Genomic DNA, 19,122 nt, shown 5'->3' on the forward strand with positions numbered 1-19,122 from the left:
ATTTAAGTTTTATGCAGTGAGTTGGTTTTCTTAAAAAAATTAAAACTCAGGTTGCTGATGAGTTTAGTAATTTAAGTTTTATGCAGGTACAGGTTTAATATTGACAAATCTACTGTGAGCTGTGTCTATTGTCATCTCTAATCAGGACCAATAGTAACACCACATAAGTTAAGAATAGTGTATTTAAAATTACTGTGACTTATCAATAAATATTAAACATATACTTATTACTGTAGTCTAATGGTTATTATCCGTACTTTATTGTAGAATATATCCAGCATAATCATTGCTAAATCTTAATACTCATCACTTACAATTGAATAAATAAATTGATAAATTGCAGCATCTCCTAATTAAATTAGAGTCTAAAAGGTCATGGTCAGGTCTGATATGAGACACTAGTAGGATTATTGAGGTCATGAATAATAGCAAAAAGCAGAGTTTTGAGGTTTGTGCATAACATATGTTTCACCCTTATATTGGTAGCAAAGTTTTCCTAAAACATGATTCATATTCATGCCATTACTCTTGTTGTGTACATGAATTATTGAATTGTTCTACAGTATAAACAAACAAGCATGAATGATTTTAATATGTGAATTTTAGATCAAATAATCATAACTTTTGAAATTTTCTAAATCAGCTTAAACCTTATTTAATATTGAAGTGTTTTGACTTTTATAACTACTTTGAAAAAAAGTTATAATTATGATCAATTTAATTTCCAAACCACATAAATATTTACTATATATTTTAATGTTGTGACCTAAAAATTACAATTGCTCAATCACACAATACCAAACAATGCCCTAGTTTAGCTTTGAAAAGAAATCCAAACATTTTTTTTTCACTGAATATGATTGACTAAATACTTGGAATAATTTTGCTTAAATGAGATTGAAGATATTGGAGAGATAATTACACAAGGGAATTTGTGTTTTAAATTAGCTTGTAACATGGAACTAATAGCGAAGCTAAAATATATCTTATATTTGGTTTTAACTTTTAAATATTCATTTTGATTTTATAGTTGAACGAATATGGATACTACTTGGACAATAAATAAGAGAATATCACATTCCCATTGGAAGGAGGAAAGGCATAGAGGAATCTCCAAGGGGAATTTAGCGTACTCCGGGTACATCAGAGAATAAAAGGAGTATAGGAAAACACTCAAATATATATATATATATCTCTCCGGCATGTGAGGAGCTATTATCGCTGCAAAGAGTGATTGATTTCTTGGCTAGAAATGAGAATCAATTAAGAAATATCTGGCTAAAAATGAGGAGAAAGTAGGCTGCCGCGCCTGTAAAAAAATCAAAAGTAGCTCATCAAAATAGTTGAGATCATTTGTCCTGACTGACACGATTGCAATTTAAAGGGTAACTTCTGTAAAGACATGTAGAATCACTCAACAGTGTCCAACACATGTATGTGTGTATAAATCATAAAAATGACATCCAACTTCTCCAAGCATAATCTAAAAGACCCAAACAATCATATGAGTAAAAGTATAGAAATATCCTTGCCACAGTGACAAAGAACGCCAATAAAAATATGCCACGTGGAATGGCAGCTAAAAATTTAGGACACTCTATATAATAACGTTCAGGTTCTATTGTTCTCATTTATAAGAAAAACACACACTATAAGGGTTGAGGGTCTCTTCAATCTCTAACTACATTATTAAAAGCTTACAAGCTCTTAACACTGAAAATGATCTCAAAACTAACTTGAGTATTGAAGTGTGGTCGCTATCAATTGTCGGCTCCACCTCTAATGTCTTTTCTCCATTTTCCAGGTTAAGCAAAGTCTCAGAGTCACTACAACCTAGATCTAAGTGGCTCACCATTTCACCGTTATGAGCGAGCCGAGATCACTAATACACTAGAGAAACTTTTTCCTCTATTCAAAGCGTGTTGTCTAACACTTGATTTACTACACTTCACTTAAGTAAAACTAAGATCAACCGCTAAACATGCAATGATTTATTAATCCAAATTTGATACTTTGACAGTTTTAGAAGATAAGTGAGTTTAATTGCGAATCTCTTTATTGTCAAAAATTAATTCAAGGAAGGTTAAAATCGTAAGTATAAAAGTAAAGGGGTTTTATTAGAGTTTAAAAGGATGCATATATAGTAGTGTATCAATTAAAAAAAAAACAAAAAAAACTGCTATCTGCATCCCAAAAATAAACTGCGAGGATTTCGTCGAAGCCCACATTCAAGGCCCAAATGTTGAAAGGTATAACGTTTTTTAAAAATAGTGACTTGTCAGCAATTAACAAATAAATAAAGTACTTGGAAAGTGGGAATTTCCGTCATTAAATTAGAGATCGAAGAGACAAAATTAGGGATTCCTGAGGTGAGATTGAAGTACTTGCACTGGTGCCGACCTTTTGCTCTTATTTCTTTTCGTACTTCAGGTAGAATGTTGAGTTTAATCAGTTTATTGCGGCTGATTAATTAATCTAGAGTTCGGCTATTTAGACTAAGAGAAGATAAAAGGAAGACAGAAACAGCAGCATATGCTGTCGTTTCTTGTTCTCTCTCTCTTCAGTTTCCTACATGTGTAAATTCAGTCATGGGCCACAATTAATTTAAAAAAATAAATTTAATATAGCACGTGAGCCAATATCTGCATTTAACAATCAATTTTTTGTTCTCTCTCTCTCTGCATCTCTCGTATCTCTTTTAGTTGTGCATTTAACGTGAGCTAATATTTATATGTTGTTGGAAGTAGGAAAACTGGTATTTATCTGTAGAAATAAACCAAAACACCCAAGCATTCGAGAGGCTTGGTATCTCTCCCAAAATGAGCAAGCTCACTACAAAATAATTCTCTCCCTTCCCTCCCCAAAAACCAGCTCCTCTCCATATAACCTCCTCACTTCTACGCCCAAATAGAATAACAGAAAACTCTAACAAATTATCAAAACCGAATACCATCAACTTATTACTAACAGAAATGCATAACAAACTCTTCTCTCTATACTACTTGATAACACGTCAGCCACGATTGGTATTTCCGGAATTACCCTTGCGCCTTGCATATGTGAAACGCACTTGTGGCCTAACACATGGTAGTTACGTACAGACGGCGGCGGCGGCATGCAGATTGGTCAGCTCTTCCTGAAGGTATCCTGCAAGTAATTTCAGAGAAACTAGCTGTGGCTGACTCTTTATCTTTCAGTAAAGTTTGCAAGTCATGGAGAGATTTTTCATTAGAGTCATTGCATTATAAGCCATCGTCACAGGGACTTCCATGGCTTTGTATGTCAGGCCAAGCTTCAACTAAAATCAGAACATGCTCTAGTATATTCGAAAACAAGATACGTTTCCTCGATATCATTAAGGCTTTTGGAGGATGCTTATGGGGATCTTTTGATGATTGGTTGATAATTGTGAGGCCTGTTTATGGACAATTTTGGACGATCCGGCAGAATATCCCTCTAAGGGAAATCCGAATCTCTTTGCTAAATCCTTTTTCAGGAGCTGATTATCTTCTCCCTGCTGTAAAAAATTGCTATCATAAGTTGGCATTGTCCGGGAATCCTCACGAGGAAAGCTGTGTGTATATCCTCCTAGATTTGGAATCAGCTAAGTTTGCCTTGTGGACCAGACAGATCCAAAATTGGTGTGAATGTGAAATAGAAGGAGAAGATGATGATAATCCCTTTTTGGATGTGATCTCGGTCAATAGTTGTTTCTATCTTTTGACCAAGGCCTATGACATCCATGTTGTTGATATTAAAACTGCTTGCTCAATAGTTAAGAAGAAGAGTCGAAGTTCTTCTACTGCTTCTGCTTCGGTCAAAGCTCAGACTTACAAAGTAAGAATCAATGAGAATGCACAAGAAGAGAGTGTGCTTGTGCTGCGGTACTTGGTGAAATTAAATGGTGAAATTCTGCTTGTTTGTAGATTTCTGAACAGAAAGCGTGATATCAAAGACTTCGAGATATATAAGCTGGATTTGTGCAGGAGTAAATGGGTGCTGTTGCATAGCTTGGGGGATGATCAGGTTTTATTTCTTGGTAGAATTCTTCAAGATTTTTTTCTGTAAAGGACCTGGGTGTGGGCAGAGGCAATTGCCTATATTTCACTAATGAATATGAGCTTCCATGGAGTAATGAGTGGGATATTAAAGAGTTTCAGCATCATAAAGGGTCTGAGATTGAAGATTGGGGTATTTTCAGATTGGGTAACGAGAATCCGGAGAATTTTCACGGCTATGCCGAACGGGGTAACTGGCCACCTATTTGGTTAACTGCGCCTATGTGGTGGTATCATTCATTGAGGAATAGTGACCAAGGGGGTATCATTCCCCGCGGAATAGGCCTGAAGTCCTGAATCAGCTTATTTTTATTTTCCTTGGAATGTGTTAACCTAGCTTGTGCTGCCGTTGGGTCTTTGGAATTTCTTATTTTTGCTTTGCTCGTGCTATTTACGAAGATATATTTATATATTATCATGCCTAGCTGATGACTGATCGTTTTCGATATTGTTTTCAATTTTCTTGGCCTGGTTTGACGTACAGATTCATAATAGGCCTTGTTTGAACCCTAAAAATTTTCAAACCGCAAGTCTGTGCCGTCATGAGAATGCTTCTGTACGTGTAAAATAATTTTTGTTGTCTATATTCTATATTTAATGATAATCTCTAACCACATGACTAGGTTAAAAGAAATATGGCTGGTGGCTGTGTGTGATGGTCGATGATGCAGCGACTGTTGAGTGGAGAAGGTTAAATTTTTTACGGTATCTCAACAAAAAAAATCACACCTTTACGAGCGAAAATATTCCTGCAAATATAATAGTTTTGGCCGCAAATGCTTCTTTTGTAACCAAAAATTTATATGTTTGCAATAAGCCATCGACCATCTCAAAAGTATCAAAATCAACCCAACATCAAATTGTTTCCCAGAATCATCAACCAGAATTGTTGCCCCCCCTATAAATTTTTCACAGCCGGAATGAGAGACACCAAAAGGTTTTTTTTTTCCCCCCTCTATGCATTTATCATCTGTATGTATAAAAATAATAATAATAGATAAAGTAAAATAAAACAAGTAAACTGTCAATTTCCTATTTTCCTAGTATATTGGAAAAAAAAATATTCCCATAAATATATAAAATCAATTCCTAATGGATGTAAGACCTATTCACATCAGAGCATAGCCCAACATTTACATTGCTATGCTGAATTTAAGATGCTAATAACCAGAAAATTATGTTTATATATATATATATGTGTGTGTGTGTGTGTGTGTGTGTGACAGACCATAATCAATTTCCAAATATGCCCATAATTCTTACAAGTAATGCAGCATCCTAAATATGTCACGACTACATGGACCAATTAGCTTCAATTCCATTGCAGAAGAGGCACATGAATCAGCCACACCACCTCCACTATAAATAGCTTAGCCCATGGTTCTTTTCATGGGATACCTTTAATCGGCTACTTGATCAAAAAATTTATAAAGTGAATTGTCAAAATATTTCAACAAACCGTAAACTCAATAATGGGAAAATATTTCAAAACAGGTTTCCCATTCAAATGATTCCAAGATGAAAGTCATTTTACAAACAAATACTGAACTTTTTTGGGCTTAAAATTTCATGCCCTCTTCCGTAATGATCATCGTCCAATTAATTGAATTGGGTTCGGTACTGGTACCCCTGAGAACAATTTAAAAAAAAAAAAGTTTTCAATGGCAAGTAATAGTGCCTAGGTGGCTTTTACTTCAAGTTACCAGAAAGATACGGTCACCCTCTCAATCGATCTCTTGCTGATTCTCCATAACTATTAATAGAGCAGTCAGGGCGTCATCCACTCGTGTCTGTAGCGTAATCCCATTTATGATTGCAAGCACATCATCTTTGACCTGCATTACGACTTTTAAGTTCAAATGCCTTGCGATTCACCTTCGTCATCCGCAATGGACAACTAATAAGGGCCCTAGTCGCCCGAATAGATCCTTCAATGACGTCTTGGGGTAAGTTCCAATTTGTTAATTCTACTGCACTCACCAGAAACACCATATCCGCATTTTGAGTTTGTTCCTGCTCTTCGTCCGCCACCTGAATTAGTAGCTCCCTGATGGCGTCTCTTCGTCCCATCACATTGTTTACAACTTGTAAACCGTCGAACTTACTAACATATCGATTTTTCTATGCCGTTCAGCGTAACAGTTACAGCATCCCAATTAGCCGCCATTTTCCCATTAAAAAAACAAAAAAAAACGATTAAAAGAGCATTTTATTAGTCATAAACAATGTTAAATCTTGAAAGGCTCAAGAAGCATAAAAAAATTTCAACAAACATATAAAATTAACCAAGAAAACCAACCAAATCTCGTATCACAGTCATTCGATTACAAGAAAATAAGCAAAAGAACGTAAAATCACATTCGCATGTAAATGTAATTGTCAAAAAGATCGTAGTAGTACGTGGAGAAGAGAGCATTGTTTATGAATTCAATCTGTATTTGTTTATGTAGCTTTAAACTTTTTCCTCTATTTAAAGCTACATAAGGGGGGCTCGTTACTCATTTCACGCCCAAGAAAGGCCAATCAATGGTATTCTTTAAAAAAAATAAAGATGTGTGTGTTTATGTAACACTTGATTTACAACACTTCAATTAAGTAAAACTAAGCTCAACCGCTAAACATGAAATGATTTATTAATCCGAATTTGATACTTTGGCAGTTTAAGGTTTAGACTAACTCAATGCCCAAAAATTTTATGATGCCGTGATTTTCTTAGTTGTTGTATGTTGTGAAATTAGATCAAACGTTCATAATAATTATAATATAACAAAAAATATTTAATTAAATTATATTTAACCAGTTACTACAAGCTGGTTAATTTTTTTTTTTAAAGTAAAATTTAACTAGTTAAAAATAAAAAAGTTATTATCTTTTTTAAAAAAAGTAATTGTAATTGATTTTCTCGTGAATCACTCATTCACCCAAATTTAGGGATTTGAAGAATTTTCTAAGCAATTTAGTTCCAAAGCATGAAGTTACAATTCCGAGATGTGAGGGTGTTGCTTGAATTTGCTAAGCAATTTAATTCTGGATGTCATGGTTCAACCTAAACCTGTTAAGATATTATCCACTTTAACCCTTAACAAGGCCCACATTGTTTTATTTTTATGATACCCATACCCCCTAAAATGCATATTGCCAGTTAGACTGCAGATCACCCCTTATAAACTCAGTATCTCTACCCCTCCTGAGGATCACCCCTTATAAACTCAGTATCTGTACCCCCCCTGAGGATTCAGTTGCCTCAGTATCCTCACTGTGATTTACCCCACCATCGTTCAAGAGGACACACTGAGTCGTTTTGATACCATATGCCATGACTCAAACTCAGACCTGACAAGATATTGTCTACTATGAGCCTTAATAAGACTCGTATGGTTTTGTTTCTAAGGCATCCATATACCCCAAAACGTGTTTTGTAAATTAGGGTGTAGATCACCTTTTATAAACTTAATAGATATCACGTGCTTTGTCGATGTGAGATTTGCCTAATGTATTACTCTAGATCACTCATTCAACTTTCTTATTCACTAATAGTCTAATACTAGTCTTCCTTCTTTGCATAATTTTGCAACAACTCTCCTTCTTCAATTTCTGTCTTTTTTAGTTTCTTTTTGGATTGTTTTTTTTTTAAATTAATTATGATTAATTTCTCATATTGTCAAATTGTAATTAGGAGCTACACTCCCAAATTCTTTGATCCACCCGTCGTGACCATTGGAAGTCCCGAAACATAATCAACATAAGCCGCTGCACACCGAACACCCACCAAGAAGTCAGCCTATTTTTGGTATAGTTTTTTTTTTTTTTGCTGTGAATAATTTCAATATATTGTTTAATAGAATTGTTTTGTGTCACTAGGGTTAATGAAGAAATTGAAACTAAAATTAATTTGGAATGGTGTTGAGATTTGGACGAAATTGAAAGTGAATTTCGTCAACTGATAGTGTGCTCTTGAGGTTTGCACAATTAGTCCAATTGTTTTATTTGCAAGAATAATGCTAAGTCTCCAAATTCTTAATGTAACATGTTTGATTATACTTTTAAGTTTCTGATTTCATTTTACAAATTTAAACAGACAAATTGACGTACATTTTATAAATTAAATGCTTTTTTTCTGCAAATGTACTCTTATCCAGCATCCTGCCTTTGTGCAAGTGAACCCTTCAAGCAAATTTCTGACCATCTTTCATGCGAAATGCTCCATATCTGATTTTCAAAGTCAAAACGGAGAATTTAAAAAGAAAGATGAAAATCTAAACAAATTTTTATAATCTAGGCTAAAGCTTTTCTCAGCATTTTAATTAATAAAATAGTAAAAGACCTATAACAGATTCAGAGCCCTGTTTTGTAGACTTTTACTAGCATGAGGACCATAATAGATGAGAAGAATCACCATTGCTTCTTTCCCTTTTTCTTTCTCTTGTTGTTGCTGCTGCCGCCATTAGCAGCTGTGCCACTGCTTTTCGAGCTGCTTCCAGCTTTGGCAGTTGGGCTGTCAGTGGAGGTGCTGCCACTGAAATTGTCAAACAATCCGGCTTGCACAGCATTCTGCAACCACTCAAGGAATTCATCCTCAGTCATTGTTTCTTCCAAATTAGGTGGTGGCATCCGACCTCCTCGTTGTCCTGAACTTGTTCCCTTGCTGGTATTGTGCTTGGAGGTAACACTAGTGTTCACATGAAAACTTGGCTTGTGAGTATTGGCTGGACATCTCATTCCCTGAAAAGAAAATCGAAGGGAAGCAATAATGCATTGCGCACATAAATGAATGAAGGTTTTGAAATGGACATGTAGGCATTTAGTGAAAACTTCCAACAGTGAAACTATCCAATCTACATCAACCCCAATACAAGTGGTTAGTTCACTCTCAAATCCTTAATATGTAATCCGCAATCACCAAAAACTAACCCCTCTGCCCTAGATGTAGTCAAAATCTGATAAAGTCGAGTGTATGGTGTCCGGTGATCTGTGAGTATATCCGTGATTCATGTCAGGCAACTTGAGATAAACATTGATTCAGGATGCTAAAAAGAAACAGATTTACCTGACAAATATACCAATCAGTAGCATTGTAAATTCTGCTATTGGCACAAACATACGCACAAGGAACATCTACCTGAACATCAAAGAAAAGGCAAATATCAGATCTCAATATTATGCTATTTTTTGTAAAAATCATGGCACCAATTTTGAGTTATTTTACAAGGTATCCTTGTTTATATTAGGTACTTACCTTCTGAAATATTCCGAAAAAGAGAGGTTCGGAAGATTGTTCAACCCATCCATCTCCATCTTTTGCTTGATGATAATCATTGCATTCCTTCAAAAGGGAAATTTGGAGGGAAAATCATAAGCACCAGGAACAAAAATCTCTCCTTTACAGGATCATATCTTGCACTATGCCAGTATGCTCGGCGCCAACATTCATTAATGCCTGATATCTTAAAACCACATATAAGTGCAGAAAGCAAAAATGAAAACCTGGCACCATCTTGCACTGGCCTTTGATTTCTTGGTCTCTATCCAGACATGAAAGTTATTGCACTTTTTGCAGGCAATTCGCCTTGATTCTCCAAAAGGATCGTCGCAGTCAGCCTCTGACCGTGCATATCCCGAGCCAAAGAAACCATGCCTACCATTCTGGGCAATCAAATAAATAAGAACACAAGTAAGACCAAAGGATTTGATTTTCATTTCAATAAGTGCCAAGCACATAGCAGAAAGTTAAAAGAAACATCTTCAATCAGAAAACCGATAACTACATTCTCCATGATACTTTTGCTCCACTGCCTTTTTGGGAGACAATATTCCAGAACTCTTAGATGCATTCTACAGTTGATAAAAATTACCTTGAACAAGCAAAAGCAAACAGAATTTAACACTCACAAATGGCAAGCAATGGAGGACAATAGACAAAAAGCAATATGTTTTATCGAAAACAAAAGCATAGCCAGTGTCTTATTCACAATTATTTTTATGTTCAAAATATAATGTCCCACTTCACTCTATATTTTTGGCAACAAAATTAGACAGACTATTGAGTACAAATTAGTAGGCAATTCTTCCTCGAACATGTAAGTGGCTTAGGAGAACATGAAGAGAATGCTGAACGAAGTCCAAGGTCAACAACAAGATAAAAAATACTAGGAAAGAACAGCATCTACACACACACACACACACACACACACATATACATATATCCAAACCTTCTGAGAAGCACTTTGGAATCTACGGAAATAGTCTAGCAGCTCTTCTCTCCTCAACTCATCGTCGTATGCTTTTCGCTTAAAGGAATCAAAAAGAACCTAGAGAAATAAAGTTGAACACAAAATCAGAGAAAAATCATGAAAACATAAAATAAAGATTCCTCCATATGACAACCCAGTAGAAACCAAAGACATTACCTCATACGCATTCTGAAGTTTTTTAAAAGCTTCAACAGCCTTTTCATTACCCATATTCTTATCAGGATGGACCAGCATAGCCTACAAAATTTGAAAGGATCTATTAGGAAAAGTGAAAATCTTATTCCTTCTTTCCCATTTTGGATTAAAAGAATTTTGTAAATTAGCAAAGAAATGACACATAACTAGTAATGAACAAAACATTTGTAAATCAATAAGACCTAAGAACTTCTAAGAAAATGACATATATTGCAGATATAAAGCAGAGGAGAGATTAAGAAGAATCATGCTCAAAGTAGGCAAAACAACAAAAATGATTAAGACAGCATACCTTTTTTCTATATTCCCTCTTGAGTATAGACACATCAACGTTCTCAAACCGCGACAAGCCCAAAGCAGAATAGTGATCAGTACAATTCAATAACCGAACAACTTCATCTTCAGATGTCATCTCAGAGTCATCCCCACTGGTTGAAGGCACTCCAGGACTACGATCTGCTGATAACCCAGGAACATTATCAGAGAATGCAGGATGCACAGGCTCACCATTGGAAAAGCTTGGTCCAGCTTGCATTCCAGAGGTTTGCTCAGGGGAACTATCAGTTTTGTGCTGATTTACTTTACTCTTTAAGAAGAATATGAGAGCATCACTTGAGACAAAAGATAAATTCAGTGCCAACACCAAACCGAGCCATCCAACATAAGTCCAAGCACAATATATGGAGTACATAGTAGTAATAAAAAGTGCAAGGCGCTCATGGGTGAACTTGAAAGCCAAACCTGAAATATTAGCGCAAATTAGTTCTCAAAACAAATTCAAAAGCACAAGAAGATCCTCATGCAAAAAAAGGTAAAATCGTCACCTCCAAGGAAGATAACAAAAAATGTTGTCCAGAAACTTCCATAAAGCCATAGGAGAATGGTTCCAGATAAGGCAACAACAACGAGTGCAAGAGCAAACCCGATAAAGAAAGCCACCAAAGCAGCAACAACCTGAGATAACAAAAATTTTGGTTGTGCACAAGAATGCAAGTATATTAACAGCTTTGAAAAAAGAAAAAATCACAATATCAAAGCTCCAGGGAATTCAATTCTAGCAGGAAAATAGTGAAATACCAACACACCCTATGAACCACGTCTCTGTCACACAATCACATAGATCATTTACCATCATACAGAGTTTGACTCTATCCTTGTAATGGTACCACTTTTTATACCCAACTAGACCCAGAAACTACATATAAAGCACATAGAACACATTCAATTTCCATGAGACATAAAAGATTTTCTTGTTTACTGCAACAAAAACGTAGGATGCTTGCAAGTCATAATCACATAAAGACAGAAAATGCAGCCAAAGGCTGCAAAATGATTGTATTGTTTCTTAACTATATAAGGTGAAATTTAAGAAACAGAAAAGAGAAACTAAGTTAATGAGAAATAACTTCTACTAAATTACCAAGAATTTAATCATTAGAAACCCTCTATTGAGTGGCAACATGAGGCATAATCAGGGCTTACCAAGACCATAAGAAACTTGAACATCCCAACCATAGCAATTACTGAGAGAATGCTGCACCATATGACTGAAAAAAATGATGTTGTGCCCATCCGCATAAAGGAATCGATGCCCCTGATGGTACAGTCCAACCATAGCATTGATAGAAGGAGCATTATTTTTGCAAAATGTCCTAGATGGTTCAAAGCAACAGGATAAACTTGCTGAACCTTCATTGAAACATAATCATGAGCATTATATATGTTGGTCATTAGCATTGGACTCTGCCTCTCAAGCAACTCGATTGCAGCCTTCAAGGTGGGCACTACATATACCCTTAAGCTTCTAACCACTACATTAACAGAAAGCTTTACCTTCTCCATCATATTTTTAAGATGCACTCTGTTTAGTGACCAGCCCAGACCAGTTTTTCGGTGTTTACGACCACGGCGAGCATTTTCTATTCTTACACCACAGGTTTCCCTTGAAGAAATATTATCGGTTGAATCCCCTGCAATGGTCTCCGAAGTCTCCGAAGAAACCGATTGCCCAAGATCCTGCTTTGTGTCTGTTCCTTGCTTCTCTCTCCTCGGAGATGCCTCAGCATTGTTCTTCCTTATACTCTCATCTCCTGCATGATGATCATTACTTGAACTGTCCGCTGAAGGAATTCGTGAATGGCTACCATTTGGAAGTTCATCTCCAGGAAAAACCTTTACCTTGCCATCTCTTCCTTGTCCTGTCATATCAGGGACAGCAGACCCTGAGTTTGAGCCCTTTTTTCTGTGACTTGATGTATGGCGATCCACACCATTTTTCTGTTGATTACCCTTCCGAGCCATAGAATGATAAATATCACTAATCCTTTAAAGTTAACAAGAAACTTATCCACTCTAATCCATCATTGGAGCCATGCCATGCAAGATGGATTGCACAGGATAAATGGGTCTTTTCTTCTCAAAAAGCATTCAACCTGTTAACAGAAATCGAATAGTCAGCATGTCTATTTTATGGAGATGCTTAATGCAAGATAATGCAACAAGCAAATTTGCATAACCAGTGCACGCCTCGTGCCAAGGCTCCCAGTGGAATTTCACTTGATGAAAGAATGCACCAACAAGCCAGGAAAAATTGAAACCACATAAAAAGATAAAAGGAAAAGCAATTAACCTAACTGTGGAAGAAGCACCGACACAAGACCAAAATTCACAAAAGCAAAATGGCAGCAGTTTTTGCAGAAAACTAAGAAGCATTTCTAGAATTATTATTCTCCAACTGTTTTATCAAATGGATCAGAATGCCCCACTCTGAAAACAATCTCTTTTGAACCACAAACATTAAAATGAACTGTTCAACTATTCCTGGAACAGCACAATGTAACAAGATGTCAAAAAATTGTAAGTCTGCCATATAGTATTCAGTTCAATGCTCATTTAAGCCCGAAAAAATCACAAACAAAAAGATCCACTTCCATTCTTAAATCAAGACGCGCACCACAAACTTGGGTCAACCTCAACACAAGCTAAAGTTCTTAGCAAGGTAAGCACACCCAACTTTTGTTACTATAGAGCATATGTATGTAAGCTGATGCTATAATATCCAAACTCAACCTCAGTAACTCAAGCCAGCAAAAATAAATAAATAAATAAATACAACCCACGCAAGCAGGTGCTCAAGACTCAAAAACTGAGGCTAAAATTTACTTTCCCATCAAATATTTAGCATAAAACGAAACTCCAACACTAGGATTTGACTATAGAAACCTTAAGATACAATTAAACAATTGCAACACATAAACTAACCAAAGTGACAAAGTCAAGCGCATCCAATAGGGAACTAAACCTAAAAAAGTTGATAATAACCAGAGTAATCGACTTCGCTGCATTCTTATACTAATGTGATAGGAATTAACTTTTGACAAATGAAAAAAAAAAGTTATAATTTTTGCACAGATGATAAAATAATAACAAATTTAAATAATTATTGTACAGGACATACCTTAAGCAAATTTAACTGTTGCCACTTTGAGATACGGAGATGAGCAATAAGAGAAATAACTTACAAACCCCCAAACGGAGGATTTAAAAAACAAAAACAAAAAAAAAAAAGTGATTTTGTTGCTGTTTCCAGACTAATTTTTTGGTTTTTTTTTTCCTTCTTAATAATTTATTCACTGGAGATGTTGAAAGAGGAAGATGGACTGATGGAGTCAAAAAAGTCGTGAAATTTAACTTTTTGAAAAAAAAAAAAAAAAATTGTCTAAAATAGGGACTGGCGAAGGCAGAAAAACAGACACACACATACGAAGCTCTAATCGAAGTTGTATTGTTTTCTTCTTGTTAGGACCTGTTTGGCCATTTGGATTCCACTATCTCTAACCATGCGTTGGAATGCCTTGTGCTGCCGATTGCTAATCACATACGCTCCCGAATACGTGTACAAAGCAGATTGGCACGTTGTTATAATTTTAAGAGGTCAAAATTTTTTAAAATTGATTTCATTAGCATCTGCGTAAATAGAACATGGCTCGGCCTCGGCCGCTCGGTTTAGTGCAAGCCCTTATGGGTTCATTTCAATTTTTCAAAATAAATTAAATCCAACCATTTAACGACTTTTTGAATCAATGCTCAAAGTTGACATGCGTTCGTTTCATGCAAATATCCATTCCAAAAATTGTATTGTATTATTAAAAAAATCAATTTAAATCGTATCTAAATAAATATTCTAAAAAATAATATATATCAAAGATTATAAAGTTACACATCTTAACTTAAATTAGTAACTTATAAGTATGGTTAGAGCTTAGAGTGGTTATGAGTAAACTTAACTAAGGTCCAGGAAAGACTTCAATCCCTTCTGCATCATTAATTTTTCTTTTAAATGTATTCAAATAAAGTATAAAAAAATCATAAATAAAGTATAAAAAAAAAAAAACTAAGTCTCCCTTAATTTAAATGCCGGATCCGCCACCGAGAGTGGTGACACATAAAGTTCATGCAATGCATAAGATTTTATGCTACTATAAATGCATGAGCCACATTTAGTGAAATGCCAACTGCATTGAGTGAACCCCTCCCTATTAATAAGCTCAAACTAAACATATAGTTTGTCTGAGAACTTAAAAAATGGGCTTCCAGACCCAGTCCAATTCAAAGAACGAAGCCAAACTTTTACTTTGTTATGTGAAGATGGTCCACTTGAGCACAAAAACAAAAGAAAATCAATCTCGGAAGTGAGTTTCACCTGGGGCAGGACTGGAGCCCGTACGTAAAGGTTTTAGCATACGTATAAAGTTCATTATTAAATAAAAGTTCAACAGATAATAATAATAATTATGAAATTATTATTTCATAACTTTTATTAAACCCAAGACTTGTGGTTGTTTGTTGTTATAATAACGATAATAATTGTTATTATTATATTTAAATAGGGTAAATTTTGTTTTTTTTTTTTTTACTTTTACTCCATTTTCATTTCCATTCAAGTAAACATTCCCATTCCCCATTGATATTCATCAATTCATATCAGCTCCACGAGTAAACGCAGCATTGAAGTTCTTCATGAAAAGTGAAGGGAGGGGCGCCTTACCAAATGTCGCTAGATTGTAGTCATTCTTATTTTAAAGTATATACCATAATGGATAGTACATGGAGGAGTAGGTTAATCATATTACAAAAGTAACTTCAACTAGTCCCTAACTTGGGGCATGCTTCGGATTGAGCTATTGTTCCATTTTAATCCACGGCTGTTGAATCTTTGAATGGATACACTATTTATACAAGTGCATGATTAATAAGCATTGACAACAAAGTGAAAAATTAGCTTCTACGCTTTCACAATAGTTTAGAACTTTCAAACATGCTGTAGTTTAGTTTAAATGTGCATCAGTGCAATAAAGACATTTGATCAACAGGTAAAGCTATTTGAGATATAAAGATTTTGATCAACAGAGAAAGCCATTGGAGATAGCAAACATATCACCCATAATTTGGCTTCAAAATTATGAGAACTGGAGACTGCAGAGGTATCACTTGACAGCAGTATACTGAATACCTTTATCGAAGAAATCATCAACAAACCAATTTGTATGCAATATGCAACAAAACTACGTTCTGGCAATCAAAAACGTGAAATATTGTTTACTTGGAACCACATGAAAGGTTCGCCACCTGACTGCTTCTAACCAGAACAATAAGCTGTGATATTATTATACATGACATGTGCTAGATATTAGCTTAAATACAACAATTACTGGAAAGTTCTACTTTCTGGAAAAGGGATACTTCTTACACGAACTGAAGTTTTTCTCAGACCATAAGTATCAGGTTGCAGTAAGTTGCATAGATTTGAAAAGATCTTTAATATATATCCATCTTAAAAAGTGATGAATTTTTTGTTGCCACAACCTCAACTTATTGGCACAAAGTGATGTAGACCCTACTACACAACACTAAAATTGTAATGTGATATCAAACTTTATCAACAAATATTCCATAGAAGAAAAAATTAGTCACTATAGCATTAAAATAGTAAGCTTCATATGTACAAGTATAATTTCATTTCATTTCATCTTATTTTCAGAACATGTAAAATCACAAGAGAAAATTACCAAATAAATAATACCACAAATAAGAAATTTATGTGCAGTTCTCTTTTATGTCGACAAACCTTAATTACAAGATAATATTGTGCTCCGGAATGCATGAGCAGAGAACCACAATGGGAGAGTAGAGCCGTACTTCACAGAGTACATTTCCTTCCAGAGTCTACCATTCCGATGATAAACCAGCACCTGCTTATGAGTGGCCAGGAACACATATTCTCTAGTCTGACTTATAGGAAAAATGCTTGGCACCATACCCTTAATACATCTAAGACTCACTTTGTCCACCAAATGCCATTCATCTCTATAGTAATCTTTCAACACCCAAGTTTCCATCCACACATCCGAGATTTCAATAACCGACAAACACCCATCACATTCCAACAAATAAGACCTACTTTCAGATCCAACTTTTTCCGGCAATGAAATCTTCCTCCAAACATCACCCTCCAGATCTAACGCAAGTATAAAAGAACAACTATCTGTCAACCAATGAAGAGCCCCATTAACAAACACAACTTGATTTCTGTTCATGATAGAGAACTGATAATAATCTTGAACAGACACAAACTTCCTCCATCTATTTGACTCCGAATCAAATACCAAACATTTGAAAGTACCATCGGGTCTGTGCCCAAATGCGCGGTGATAGCCAGCTAACACAACATTATACTTATTTTTTGCTAAATCACAAGCCAGACCAACTAAAGTGGCCTCACCATCAGGATAGAATCTAGTTACAGGCCTTTCTCTACTCTTAGGAAGCAACTTCCATTCTCTAGTCATGGGATTACAAACATAATAAACACCCATTTCAGGAATACTAGAGCAACACAACAAGCCATTACATGAAGCTCTAACCTTAACTCTATCATGTAAAAAATCTAAGGAAATTTCAGTAACTCCCCTCCAATTATCAACACAAATAACACCTTTCGATTCTATTAAGTCCGAAATCTGCACCAATAACATTGGATTCTTAGAAGACACTTCATTGTATAGCCGAATGAAATACTTATCTGAAGTCAATTTGTTCCAAAGTTTGCACACTGTTTTGGTCCTAAATAGAGACTTAACAGGCAATCTTGCAAGAATTTGTTGTATCACTTCATCAGGAAAAAATCCCATCTTTAAACAAAGACAAATTTTTTTAAAAAAAATCACAAACCCAGTTGAGAAAATTAAAAAAGGAACTGAAATTTGCTTACCAGATGGAAATTTGGAGGATTTTTTTCTCTTTTTTAATGAAAGTTCATTTGATGCAAATGGTCATTTCGGCAATTTAAAAAAAAAAATTGAAAAAGATCAAATTTTGTCGAAGAAATTAAGATGAATTCGGTCAAGTGAATATGAGTATTTGAGGGGTTTAGTTAAAGAATGCTCAGGGATTTGTTTGATTGTGATCAGATTTGATTCTGCAAGAAAGCGAAGGCGAGAAAACTCGAGTTCGGTGGACGAAGTCAACGGTGGTGATTCGGTTTTGGACAAGATAGATTATGTTGGCCCACGACTAATTGGGTAATGGGCCTCATGGAATATGAGATTGATCCAATGGGCTAAAGAGGTTTGATGTCTGTCCAAAAATAGACAAGTACATAATTATTATTATTATTTTTTATTTTTTTTCAAAATGATCCAAACATTTGTCTAAAGCAGCGTTGAAGCACAAAATTAGCCGAAAAGAGAATAAGAAAGGAAGTCTTTTTATTCTGTACTACAGAACTGTGATAGAAAATAGAGCACTGAACGTCGCACGGTGATAGAAGTTTGACAGAAAGAACAACATAACGTTGTTTTATCTTCTTTTCAAAAAAAATAGAAAAATGGGATTGTTTTACTGCTATTTATGTGCAGAGTAAGGCAAAGAACCAACTTACCACTTCCTGACAGTCAGACTGCACAATTAATGAATTCAAGTTTGCCTGCTCTGCCATCTGCAGGCCCCAGTCCGTAGCTTCAGCTTCTGCATGAAATACATCCCTCCAGAAATGGGACGTTTTGACAGCAGCAGCCACACTATTGCCATTTGAATCCCTGATAATTGCACCCAGTCCAGCCATTTGCTTGCCACTATCAATTGCAGCATCAACGTTAAGCTTCAACATTTGGATCGAAGGGGGAGTCCATTGTGCTTTTTTCTTGCTAAGCATATTGTCCGCATGTGTATCCCTGGTTATCCCACTCTCTGTTAAGCATCCACTACAGATTCTACCTTTACAAGGAAAGTAAGAGGATTCATCTTCTTGCCTTCAAAGATGAATTTGCTCCTGGCTTTCCACACAACCCAACAGCAGGCCATCATAAATTCAGTTTCAGCTTTGCTAAGATTCTTGGAGACATCTTGGAGAACCCTTAACATATCCATATTGATGGCAGTTAGGAAAGAGGCCTGCCTCCATAGATTTTTAGCTACCTTGCACCTCAAAAGAGCATGGTAAGCAGTCTCCACCCGTTCTCTACACAATTGGTAAATTGGAGATTGACAGGATTCTCTTCTTCTAAGTTGTCTGAATTTGGTAGCAAGTTTTAGGCTGCTCTCCAAGCAAAGTGTTTGAT

General features: G+C 35.5%; 2 protein-coding genes across 3 annotated transcripts; both read right to left on the reverse strand.

The window, feature by feature from the left end:
* Window positions 1-8,072: 8,072 nt before the first annotated feature.
* LOC102607296 (uncharacterized) lies at window positions 8,073-14,313 on the reverse strand. Of its 2 annotated transcripts, XM_006488737.4 has the most exons (11): window positions 13,962-14,313; window positions 11,987-12,936; window positions 11,329-11,458; window positions 10,797-11,245; window positions 10,466-10,546; window positions 10,268-10,366; window positions 9,543-9,701; window positions 9,295-9,381; window positions 9,106-9,177; window positions 8,455-8,780; window positions 8,073-8,267 (listed from the first exon to the last, which is right to left on the reverse strand). In XM_006488737.4, coding segments are annotated over exons 2-11 (2,223 nt in total). In that variant the 5' UTR covers window positions 12,806-12,936; window positions 13,962-14,313; the 3' UTR covers window positions 8,073-8,266. The 2 variants fall into 2 exon arrangements, with proteins under 2 accessions (XP_006488800.1, XP_006488799.1); XM_006488736.4 differs by lacking the exon at window positions 8,073-8,267 and having other exon boundaries at window positions 8,310-8,780; window positions 13,962-14,312.
* Window positions 14,314-16,504: 2,191 nt separating this feature from the next.
* LOC102607000 (F-box protein At5g49610) lies at window positions 16,505-18,010 on the reverse strand. The gene has a single exon (XM_025102462.2). The coding sequence runs from the start codon at window positions 17,692-17,694 to the stop codon at window positions 16,633-16,635; it is 1,062 nt and encodes a 353-aa protein (XP_024958230.1). The 5' UTR covers window positions 17,695-18,010; the 3' UTR covers window positions 16,505-16,632.
* Window positions 18,011-19,122: the final 1,112 nt, after the last annotated feature.

Source organism: Citrus sinensis, chromosome 1 (assembly GCF_022201045.2).
Source record: "Citrus sinensis cultivar Valencia sweet orange chromosome 1, DVS_A1.0, whole genome shotgun sequence".
Lineage (NCBI taxonomy): Eukaryota > Viridiplantae > Streptophyta > Magnoliopsida > Sapindales > Rutaceae > Citrus > Citrus sinensis.